At 45.9% G+C, this 12672-nt stretch overlaps 1 protein-coding gene across 2 annotated transcripts in view; it reads left to right on the top strand.

Annotated features, from left to right (window-relative positions):
* EDIL3 (EGF like repeats and discoidin domains 3) overlaps positions 1 to 4497 on the top strand; it is a 240292-nt gene extending 235795 nt beyond the window's left edge. For both annotated transcript variants that reach the window (XM_041426668.1, XM_041426666.1), the window contains one exon: positions 665 to 4497. In XM_041426668.1, coding sequence (XP_041282602.1) covers positions 665 to 814 — 150 coding nt within the window. In that variant the 3' untranslated portion in view covers positions 815 to 4497. The remainder of the gene's footprint in view (positions 1 to 664) is intronic.
* Positions 4498 to 12672: the final 8175 nt, after the last annotated feature.

The raw sequence follows: 12672 nt of genomic DNA, 5'->3' as shown, positions 1-12672 counted from the left end.
AAGTCGTGCATCCCAACGACAAAAATCCATCGCGGATCCAGATCCAGTTTCACTGTGGGCTGGGTCAGCCTGAAAACCTCCCTGCATATTGTAAATGCAGGCAACCCCGACCAGGGGATAGAATGATACATCTGACTCCGTGTTCTCAGAAAGCTAATGTATTACTTTATTATACTATATTATATTAAGGATAATATTCTATACTAAAGAATACAGAAAGGATACAGACAGAAGGCTAGAAAGATAATAATGAAAACTCGTGACTCTCTCCAGAGTCTGACACAGCTTGGCCCCAGCTGGCCAATGAGTCAAAACAACTCACATCGGAGTCCAATCAAGCAATGACTTGTGGGTAAACTATGTTCAAACACATTCCACATGAGCACAACACAGGAGAAGCAAACGAGATAAGAATTGTTTTCCTTTTCTCTGAGGCCTCTCGCTGCCCTTCAGCTTCCCAGGAGAAAACCCCGGGCGAAAAAATCACGTTCGGGGAATGTGAATGCCACACCTGCCAGTTTTTCTCTGAGGCCTCTCGCTGCCCTTCAGCTTCCCAGGAGAAAACCCCCGGGCAAAGAAATCACGTTCAGGGAATGTGAATGCCACACCTGCCAGCGTTCCAGGGGAACTTCCACTAAAACCTCCCCCGTTTGCTTCCCCGCAGGTGTTCCAGGGGAACTTTGACAACGACACGCACCGCAAGAACGTCATCGAGCCGCCGATCTACGCCCGGCACGTGCGCATCCTGCCCTGGTCGTGGTACGGCCGCATCACCCTGCGGTCCGAGCTGCTGGGCTGTGCAGCTGAGGACTGAGCCCACCCCATTCCTGCTGTAGAAGAAGCTTGTAGGATGCTGAGTGGGGTTTTTCCATGAACCAGTGCTCGCTCATTTTTATGGTAGGCCGCTAGCTGTCTTTCGCCAGGAGGTCTAAGCCTGCCCTTTTAAAACGATCCAATCCGGTTTTTTTGCCCTTGAAAATCTGTTGGTGTTGTCCCTTCTGCTGTGGAATTATCCTCCTAGTTCTCCCTTGGGTTGTTCACCACCAGTTGAAACGCGTTGAGGGAAAAAGAGAAAAAAGAAAAAAAACAGCAGCATCCTTTTTACAAGGGAAGAGAAATAGTGTGAAGCTCATTTGTGGCTTCAGGAACATTGGGCTGACGAGTTCTCCATAAACCATACCATCACCTTACTTGCAAAAAGTGATACTGCAGCTTTTAGCAATAAGTTTACTTGGGGATGACTGCATTATAGTAATTGTGCCTATCAAACACACTGTCAGTTCTTACGACATATATTTTGGGAAATTCTCCCTGGTACTGTTAAAACACGGTACCTGTGGTGTTATGAGCTACCTTTCACCACTTTCATCCAGACAGCAGAGTCCACACACCTGGAGGGTTTTCCTAACTGCCCCATTTTCCTTCTCTATTTTGCATGCTGTAGACACGGCCTCCATCTTTTCTGTTTAGTATCACACTGTGCTGGTGTTGTTTTCCTTGAAAGATGTCACCTGTTTTGAGTATGTAACCAAATCAGTGTATTATGAAGTTAATGAATTTGCCAAAGTTTATGAATTTTCAAAGATTCTGTGCTTTTTCATGGAGACTAAGGTGAGGCACCAGGACACTTGTGGTGTCTCATCTTGGGTACTCACGCATTCCATCAGAAATCCCATTCCAGGATGATTTTCCCAGCGGTGAGCACACAGCCCTAAACTGTGACCTGCCCACCCCATCAATACTTTCACAAACGCTCTGAATTCCAGCGAGGAGGAAAATGTGGGGTGAAGGAACCAGGTGCTAAAAGACACATAGGAGGGATCACTCCCCTACTGCCAGGAAACCCTCCCTCTTTAGGCTCTTCCTAAAGTCACAGCTTTCCTCCCCAAAAGGTAAGAGGTGACGTAGGAGCACACCAAAGCCTGGCCCTTGTCACCCACTGCTCCTAAAAATTCTTTTCAGACACACACCAGTGAGCCACCAGGAGGCTGTTTCCTATCATGCCCATCTACAGGAATGCTTCACACACAGCATGATAGCAACCCCAGTTTAAAAAGTAGATTTTAGGAGGAGAAGTGGAGAAGTAGGGGGGACATTCTCCCCCGTGCCTCAGTTTCCCCTGCTGATTGAGATGACAATGCCAATCTTTGAAGAGCAAACCAAGTTCCCTTGGATTAAAGTGCTCTGTGACTAGGTTAGAGCAGCACCTCAGACTAAAAAAGATCCCAGCACAGGGAGTGAGGGGACCTGAAACAACAGCACTTGGGATTACTGCCAACCTTTTAATTTCATAACATGCTGATGTGGAGAGAAAGAGAGAATGAGAGAGAGAGAGAGAGAGAGATGCAGCTGCATGTTTTAGCAAATGTCACTGAACTTATTACACTTTCTGTCACTGTTCCATTCTCACCAAAACTCTGAACTTGGGCACTGCTTCCCAGGCCAGCAGCTAGCTGGCCCACAGTCTGCAAAGGGCAAAGTTTACCTTGGAAACAAAATGGTTTGGATTTTGAAAAAACCTGCATTTAATCACACATTCTCCACCACAGACTAAATATATATTATTCATTGAACTGTGAAAGACTCTAGAATAGCAGCCAGGAATTTTACATACAAGAATTGGGGATATAATGGTGGCGGTTTTCTGATAGTGTCACTTAAACTGTCACATTTTAGCAAACAGAACACCCTGCCTCTACAAAATGACCTAATCCTTAAACTGTATTTATACAAGTATTTATTTTATAAGGCTTAGACATTTAAAGACTTCTAAAGAAGAGTCCTGTAAAGGTAAAAGTATGTGTAAGAAAATGTTGAGGTCCTGTGCAACACTGCTAAGTTTGTTCTTTATTTTTTACTTTGTGCTGCATAACAAAAGCCACTAGACTGTTACTGTCTTGTCTGTAACTGTGTTAACAGCATTCCTTAATGATGTATATATGGAGTGGTCTTCAAGCAAAAGGAGCAATTTTAAAGAGAAAGTCAATCAATTTGGTGGTACTTCTAGCAAGAAAAAATCTGAATAATGGAGGACAAGTCTATCCCTATATTTCCACTGCCTATATTTTGCAATTTGGGCTTTAGGTCAAAAAGAAAATAGAAAATGAAAAAAACTAGTAATATTTATCTCTTTAGGGTGTGCACACACAATACTTTAAGAGGTTTAAATACATTTTCTTATTATGGGAAAGCAGTTGACCCTGAGTTTAATTACAGATATGAAGAATAGCATGTAGATATTTCACTAACTGACTGCATCCAAAAAACAGAAGGCCATTTCAGAAAATTAGACTTCCTAGTTTAAAAACTTGTGTTAAATTTCTTCTGAAATATTTGGTTTCTGTTCTTAATGTTGGGGTTTTTTTTCATGTTGTTCATATCTTTTGCAACTTCAGTTTTGCTTTTAAATTAATATTTCTTGGTTTAGTAAATTAATTGTAATCCCTTCATCTGCTTACAGAGTTTTTCTGTAATGCAACACAATAATTTTAATTTGGTATTAATTTTGTGTTGAGTATTTTCACCCTCATGTCCTGGGTCAGCTGTCAGAGTCTTGATGAGGACAGCTCCATACCTGGTGACAATACTCCATGACAATTTATTAAAAACCATATATCTGGCAGCCTTGCAGTTTCAACCTGCATGCTAGGAATTTTTCCAATGACATTTTTCCTCAGCTACCAAAAAGCCTTCTTGGAATGGCATTTCCAGCACCAAATTTGGGTCCCAATGTCAGCAGTATCTGAAATAGCTCTTGGTTTAAGTGGAATCCTTCAGATTTAACAAAACATGTGGGAATCAGATTAGGAAAAAGAATTAAACTCTTTCCCCTTGATTTTATTTTGTTGTCTAGGTGCATACCATTGCCATAAGGGGCAAGTTATAAATTAACACCACTGTTCTCTCCCAGTGAAAGCAACCAGCCCCAAAAAACCAGAAGTGCAGGACACGTCCCTTAAAGAGGGGACAGGAGAAAAGCTCGGAAATGATCCTTGCCTTCTGCAGTAATTGTTAACAATGACATTGAACAAGGCCAAAAGTGTTCTCCTAATTAAATTTCACCCTGAAGCAGTCTAGTATTTGTAGGCAGGCTTCACCTTTGTGTTGCTGGGTTATATGCTACATTTATAGCCTGGGAAATAAAGCATTGGCACGAGGCTCCTTTTTACCGGCATTCCATTGCCTCAACTGGCTCTGGATCTGAGGTTGACTTTCTCTTTTGGAATGGCTTCACACAAATTAAGTGTCAGTTTTGAAGACTAAGGATACTAAATGAGTGTATCTTTGCTATACAACCAATGTGAACTATAATATTCAGTGCTGGCTTCTGATGTGTCAGTAAGTACAGAAGTATCTCGGACACAAACGACCTTTGCAACCTTTCAAGCTGTGTGATATTCAAATGGTTTTGTATATACCTAAATCATGTAGAGCGATGTAAAACCAGTACGACCTTGTCTAGTCTTCAAACTTAACAATAAAACTTTTGAAAAATGAGGTGGTTTTCTTGAAGCTGTTATGTTGCAACACCTTGGAGGAGACAGCTTATCTCGGTGGCGGCAAGTGTGGAGCAGAGATGTCACGTGGCATTTTCCTGGAATCATCCACGGGGTCTTTGTGGGAGGTAAGTTCGTTTTTGGAAAAATCAGCAGTTGGTACTGTGTTCTCGTCAATGTGTTCTCTTTGTTCTTCCAGATTAAAAAAAAAAAAACAAACACCTGTCAATTTGAACAACTCTAAAAATACTTTTTTTTTTTTCCCCTATCCCACTGCTCTCTGAATGAGCACCAGAAATGTAAAATGACAATTTCATTTCCTGTAAGTCAAATTTCCTGGGATATTTATCAGTCCTTATCCTCTCTCCTCCACTCCTGCATAGGCAAATTAATTTCTGAGAAGATAAGCAGTGGCTGCAGCCCAGACCTGCTATGAGATGCCACAGTAGAGCTGGTATTTGCTCACACCCTTGCCCCTCTTTTCTTTTATTTGCTGTACATCCTGCTCCCCAAATTAGTTAACTCTATAATTTCAGTTTCTGAAGAAGGCTTAGGGATTAAAGCAGCACATGGAAAAGCCATTTGCTCCCAAACAATTTAAACACTTAAATGACATAAAAATATTCTGTTTGCTGAAGAGAGATGAAGCTTCAGTGGTTTACACCTTGAATGAGCCCTTTTGTAAAAATACATATCCTTTTGTTTTATAATGGTTTCAGCTTGTGCCCTTTCTCCAAAAATCATCTTTTAGAGAAAAAAGCCATCCACAAGCACTCACTGCTGTCTGCCCAATATGCAGTCTCAACACTCAGCACATACTACAGCATGTTGTCTTTCTGAAGAAAAGTCACAAAATTGCAATTTTCCCTTATTATATATCTCTATCAGTCACCAAAAAAATGACAATACAGTGCTGCACACAAAAAAGAGGAGTATTTTTGAAGAATGATGGAGAATATTAGAATTTTTTTGGAGAATATTAGCAGTTCACTAATAAATATTTGCATCTTGAAGCTTTCTGACTTTTGGTTATAAATTGTAACTGTGTCACAAAACATTTTCCTGAAATCCAGGGACTTTTCCTGAAGAACTGAAAAGTGAGTATTCCTCACTCTCCTCACAACATATCTACCCAGGAATTCTAGTGAAGACAATGAGAGAAAATAATGAGTAAATCTCTTCAGAATAGCAACGATTTATCAATGTCCATCCTCCCATATTTGTTGCTAATGGGCTCAAGGGATTAACAAGAGTATGAACACTCTACATCATCATGAAATAAATAGTCTCTGATATTTCTGTGGTAAACACAATGACACTTCTTTTATACCTTGGATTTAATAACAGGAGGCCAATTTGTTCACTTCGTGATTACTAAGTGACCTGTGATCACGTAGTCTTAGAAACCAAATAGAACAAATTAAAAGATCATTTTTAATAGGACTAAATAATGATAATTTTACTGATCCCAAAGTATTTTCATTTATTTATTTAATTTGCATAATTTTCTTAATAGAGAGATACATTTTAGAATGAGGAATTCTGCTTTAGATTAAGAATCTAAAATATAAAAGGCAGAATTTGCACAAAATTTTCTTGTGCAGCAAATTAACTTTCAGTGGCACATGTATCATTGTAAATATATATTTTTAAATACCTCTGAATAGGGCAACATAGAAACATGTCTTGTTCTCACAATTTAGCTTGCTAGGAGTGCAGCAAAATGTATTTTACCAGTGTATGTGAGTAAGAATAACTGGGGTTTTATGCAGTTTATATCAAACTGGAATTAGGCTCCACCTAATTTGGGAATGTTCAGGAAGCAGGAACCACCTGGGGAAACACAGGGGGGGCACAGGAGGTGGGGAGGATGGCAGGAGCACAGCCTCTGTGTCACAAAAACACTTATTTCTTTGGTTTGCCAAAGGGGGCTGCGGTTATCTGAGGTCACACATCATCTGAGGTCAGCAGGCACACTTCTCCCTAGATGGAGGAAACCAACCCCCAAAATACACTGGGAGAGGTCACTAATCATTTGCATCAGGCTGGAAAATCAAGAGCAGGCTGAATGGATGTATTTGTTTTCTGGGATGCTGTGGGAGGTCGGTAGCAGCTGTGGAGAAGTGTATTGTGCTGCCTTGGCCACAATAAAAGCAATCAAGTGCACAGACTGCATAAAATATACATGGGATGCATTGAGGCAAGATCAAAGGGCCTCTAAAAAGTGATACATGCTATTTTCTGATGAAAGTGCCAGAAAATATGATGTAGGGTGCTGTGGTCTGACACACCGTGGGCTTGCACGAGCCTGGCTGGGATGGATTTACCCTTCCAGAGTTCCTGGGGACAGGAGCCTCAGCCACAAACTCTTTAGGAAGGACAGGCAGAGGAGACAAGGAGGGGATGTCACCTGTAAGCAAAAATCCAGCTGGAGTTCATGGAGCTCTGCTGGGATGGGTGAGGAGACAGCAAAGGGCTCACAGGGAGGGCAGGGACAGGTGACAGGGTGGCAGGGAGGTGGCACACAACAGCGCAGGGACAGGTGACAGGGTGGGAGGGAGGTGGCACACAGCACAGGGACAGGTGACAGGGTGGCACACGGAGGTGGCACACAGCACAGGGACATGTGACAGGGTGGCAGGGAGGTGGCACACAGCGCAGGGACATGTGGCAGGGTGGCAGGGAGGTGGCACAGAGGGCAGGGATAGGTGGCAGGGTGGCAGGGAGGTGGCACACAGAGCAGGGACACGTGACAGGGTGGCACAGAGAGGGAGGATGGCAGGAGCACAGCCTCTGTGTCACAAAAACACTTATTTCTTTGGTTTGCCAAAGGGGGCTGCGGTTATCTGAGGTCACACATCATCTGAGGTCAGCAGGCACACTTCTCCCTAGATGGAGGAAACCAACCCCCAAAATACACTGGGAGAGGTCACTAATCATTTGCATCAGGCTGGAAAATCAAGAGCAGGCTGAATGGATGTATTTGTTTTCTGGGATGCTGTGGGAGGTCGGTAGCAGCTGTGGAGAAGTGTATTGTGCTGCCTTGGCCACAATAAAAGCAATCAAGTGCACAGACTGCATAAAATATACATGGGATGCATTGAGGCAAGATCAAAGGGCCTCTAAAAAGTGATACATGCTATTTTCTGATGAAAGTGCCAGAAAATATGATGTAGGGTGCTGTGGTCTGACACACCGTGGGCTTGCACGAGCCTGGCTGGGATGGATTTACCCTTCCAGAGTTCCTGGGGACAGGAGCCTCAGCCACAAACTCTTTAGGAAGGACAGGCAGAGGAGACAAGGAGGGGATGTCACCTGTAAGCAAAAATCCAGCTGGAGTTCATGGAGCTCTGCTGGGATGGGTGAGGAGACAGCAAAGGGCTCACAGGGAGGGCAGGGACAGGTGACAGGGTGGCAGGGAGGTGGCACACAACAGCGCAGGGACAGGTGACAGGGTGGGAGGGAGGTGGCACACAGCACAGGGACAGGTGACAGGGTGGCACACGGAGGTGGCACACAGCACAGGGACATGTGACAGGGTGGCAGGGAGGTGGCACACAGCGCAGGGCCATGTGGCAGGGGGGCAGGGAGGTGGCACAGAGGGCAGGGATAGGTGGCAGGGTGGCAGGGAGGTGGCACAGAGGGCAGGGACAGGTGACAGGGTGGGAGGGAGGTGGCACACAGCACAGGGACATGTGACAGGGTGGCACACAGAGGTGGCACACAGCACAGGGACATGTGACAGGGTGGCACACAGAGGTGGCACACAGCACAGGGACATGGGACAGGGTGGCAGGGAGGTGGCACACAACAGCGCAGGGACAGGTGACAGGGTGGGAGGGAGGTGGCACACAGCACAGGGACAGGTGGCAGGGTGGCAGGGAGGTGGCACATGGAGGTGGCACACAGAGGGCAGGGACAGGTGACAGGGTGGCAGGGAGGTGGCACACAGCACAGGGACAGGTGACAGGGTGGCACACGGAGGTGGCACACAGCACAGGGACATGTGACAGGGTGGCAGGGAGGTGGCACACAGCGCAGGGACGTGTGGCAGGGTGGCAGGGAGGTGGCACAGAGGGCAGGGATAGGTGGCAGGGTGGCAGGGAGGTGGCACATGGAGGTGGCACACAGAGGGCAGGGACAGGTGACAGGGTGGCAGGGAGGTGGCACACACAGCACAGGGACAGGTGGCAGGGTGGCAGGGAGGTGGCACACACAGCACAGGGACAGGTGACAGGGTGGCAGGGAGGTGGCACAGAGGGCAGGAAGGGCCGATGAGCCCCTCTGTGGGCAGACAGGAGCAGCCTTGTGTTCACAAGCTCTGCTCCACAAGGAGGACTTCAAGCACCCCAAATGAGAATCAAGGGATGGGTTGGGTTGGGATAAAATTTAAATATAATCTAATCTAACTCCCTGCCATGGCAGGGACACCTCCCACTGTCCCAGGCTGCTCCAGCCTCAGTGTCCAGCCTGGCCTTGGGCACTGCCAGGGATCCAGGGGCAGCCACAGCTGCTCTGGGCACCCTGTGCCAGGGCTTGCCCACCCTGCCAGGGAACAATTCCTTCCTAATAACTAATAACTAAGCCCACCTACCTTTTTTCCTGACTTCCCAGGAACTAAACCTACCAGGGGGGTTTGTGGTGGCTGTGAAATTGTGGAATTACAGATCATTTGGGAGGAAAGCACAGTTCAATGGCCTGGACTTCAGAAGAGGAGAATTTGGCCTCTTCAGGGATCTGCTTGGTCAAATATGATGGGTTTAATTCCAGGAGGGAATTAGGCCCCAGTAAAATGGGTTAATATTCAGTGATCACCTCCTCCAAGCTCAGGAGCAAAACATCCCAACAAAAGAAAATCAGACAAAGACGCACAGGAGTCCTGTGTGGGTGGGCAAGGATCTCAACAGGAAACACAAAAAGGAAATCTCTGGAGCATGGAAGCAATCACAGCTAGCCTGGGAGGCACACAGAGAAGCTTTCCAGGTCAGAAAAGACAGAGTTAAATCTATCCAGGGACATCAAGGGCAACAAAAAAAAAACTTCCTGTGGGTGACAAAAGGAGAAGTAGGGAAATCTGGGGCCACTCTGGAAGAAAATGCGAGAGCCAGGACATGGAGAATATCGAGGTACTCAACAACTTGGCTCAGTTTCAGCAAGAAGTGCTCTGTTTACACTGCCCAGGGTAGGAGGAGATCAGGGCTGGAGACCATCCAAGGAACCTGAAGGTTCCCAAGGCCATGGCACCAAGGATGCACCCGTGGGTGATGAGGGAACTGCCAGGGGAAGGGGCTAAGCCACTCTTCGTCATATTTAAGGAGTCACAGCAGTCTGGTGGAGGTCTCACTGACTGTAAAAGAGGAAATGTAACCCCAATTTGTAACAGGGGAATTAAGGGAAACCCATGGAACTACAGGGTGGGAGGTGCCTGTGGGAAGGTAGAGCAGATCCTTCTAAATTAAGGAAAAATTTAGATCCTTTAAAAAAAAAAAAAAAATCAAAAAAATTTAGAAGTATCTAAAAAATTTAGATCCATCTAAATTATGGAAATTATGCCAGGGCACATGGAAGATAAGGAGAAGATTTCTGACATCTTCACGGGGCTCCACTGAGGGCAAGTCATGCCTGAGAAGTCTGGTGGGTTCTGTGAAGCAGCTGCAGCACTGGGGGATGAGGGAAGAGCAATTGGTGTTCTTCCCTCATTTTGTTCTCTTGAAGGATGTTCCTCTACTATTTTTGACATGGAGTAATTCCTTTATTTCATGTGACTCATGCTACTATAACATCTTCTCTAAAGTGTGTGTTCACAGCTCCTTTCTAGGAGTGAAAAGGCACTAATGGGTAATTTTTGATTAAGCAATTAAAGTACGGGTTGTTTGAGTAAATATGGAGTGTACATTTACACACATATTTATATATATGTGTATATATGTGCATTTTCTGCAGGTCATGTCACATGTGTCACACTTCATCTCAGAATAGAGAGAGAAAAGTAGTATTACAGAGATGTTATAGGCTCATCAGCCTAATCTAGCTGTTCTTCTGATGTGTGCTGATATAATTTTCTTCCATTTAAGAAAAAGTTGATGAGGAGGGGGAAGACAGTGCATCTTTGAAGGTGTTTCATTGACACCCCCAGTTTGCTACCACAGAATGGTTTGGGTTTAAAGGCCAAACCCCCTGCCATGGGCAGGGACTTCCTGAGCCAGACCATGTCACCCAGAGCCCCATCCAACCTGACCTTGAGGGTTTCCAGGCATGGAGCAGCCACCACCTCTGTGGGAAACCTCTTTCAGAGTTTCACTGCCCTCAGTGTAAAAAAAACTTCTTCCTTTTATCTAATTTTAATTGACCCACTTTCAGTTTAAAACCCTTTCCCCTTTGTCCAGTCACAAATGGTCCTGCTGAAAGGTTTGTCCCCAGTCACCTTTCCTTAGAGGCTGGCATGGAAATGGGCAGCACCACTTGAAAGTCAGAAGTGCTTCTTTATTTTAAAGCCATTTTTTCCCCTTTACTGAGGGATTTGCAAGCACTTCATTTTCACATTTTTCAGGAGCCATGGCTGGGCAGTGCCCGGAATGAGTGAGGAGGTTTTCTGGTTCACAAAGATGGGAGTCAGAGTGGCTTCCAGAAGAATCTGACCCAATATTTATGTAATATACACATATAGCACATGCCACTCACCACCTGCATTGGCTGCTCCACCTCCCTGCTCCTTTCCAGCTCCTGAGCCGTGACAGAAAGTGTTGTTCAGCTGTGGCACTGAGACCAGCTATTCACAAGTGGCTTTTTTCACTCAGTAATGGCCACATTCCCCAAATATTTCCAGGAATCCAAAGCCAGGCTTCCAAACCAGAGCAGCCCAGGGGCTGGGTGTGATGTGGTGGAGGAAAATTCACTCCTGGTCCCAGAGCAGCAGCTGAGCTGCCTGGATGGCACGCAGAGTTTACATCTGCAAACACGGAGTGGGCAGCAGGAATGGCTCAGCAAACATGTCCCAGTTCATCCCTTCATGGCATAAAAGGCTACACTTCAGCTGAAACATTTGGGTATTTTTAAAAACGTTTAGCAATCTTTCTCCCTCGCCTCTGCCGCAAGCATTCCTCTGGCCTGCAAAGAAAAAAAATAAAATGCATTTGTGGTTAGTTTCTTCTCCAATGGGTTGCTTTCTATTCAGATTCATGTCTGTCACGCATTTAGACTGCCTGAATGGATGAATATTCTCCTGAAGCCAGGTAATGGAGTGCTAAAACTCCACAGTGAGATGGAGGGTACTGGTCTGGCATCCCCATCCCAGCAAAGGGAAGGGCTGCCTGAGACCCCCCACCAGAAAACAGTCAGATGAGCCAACACCTTGATACCCAACGACCACCTCACAGAGCTCAGGACCTTGCTCAGGTTGAAGGAGAGTGAGATGTGTCACAGATGCTGCAATGTGAGTGGTGGTGTGATTTGTGATGGGTACCCACCCAACAGCTCTGCATCCCCAGGGCTCCAAGGAGCATTCCCTGGTTCTCACCTGATGTCTTTCACAAGTGGTGCTGACATCGTCTTGCACTGCCTTGTGAAAATCTCCATGGGTACAATTTGTTGGCAAATCCCTCTCAGAGCTGCCTTTTTCCCCTCATTCTGAGCCCTCTGTACACATGGATGATCCTTCTGGCTGTATTCCGACGCCACAGTGAATCAGCTGAATGTATTGACAGCCCTGCAGCCCAGGCCATCTCCTGAACTGCAGCAAAGGAGTGTTTTGATTGAACAGGCAAAGCCTTATTAACATTCCTTCACTGTCTCAAGACAGTCTGGTTCTCCCTGGCCAGTTTCCCTTCAAACCAGGGAACGTGTACACCAGGCTGTGCTGGGGAGAGGCACTTTGATAACCTCCCCTTTTCCCATTTATCATCTCCCCCAGGGGCTTTTCCTCCAGCTCTGCAGTAAAAATATTGATTGTACCAGCCCTGATCCCAGAGGATCTGGCACAGATCCTGGTGCTTGCACTTCAGCACTGGAGGAAGGGGTGGTTTCAGCAGTCTGCCCAGCAGAAACCGAGCTCCCATCAGCACCCTCCTGGCAGAGATTTTAGGTAAGAAATGCATTCTAAGCTGCCCTGTGCTGTTGGCTTGGCTTTCTCTCCATGGTCCAGAGCACACAGGAACTGAAGCAAGGGTGGAAGGAGGCA

This window comes from Onychostruthus taczanowskii, unplaced genomic scaffold (assembly GCF_017590055.1).
Source record: "Onychostruthus taczanowskii isolate IOZ18803 unplaced genomic scaffold, ASM1759005v1 scaffold92, whole genome shotgun sequence".
Lineage (NCBI taxonomy): Eukaryota > Metazoa > Chordata > Aves > Passeriformes > Passeridae > Onychostruthus > Onychostruthus taczanowskii.
This window is presented reverse-complemented; position numbering and strand designations above follow the sequence as displayed.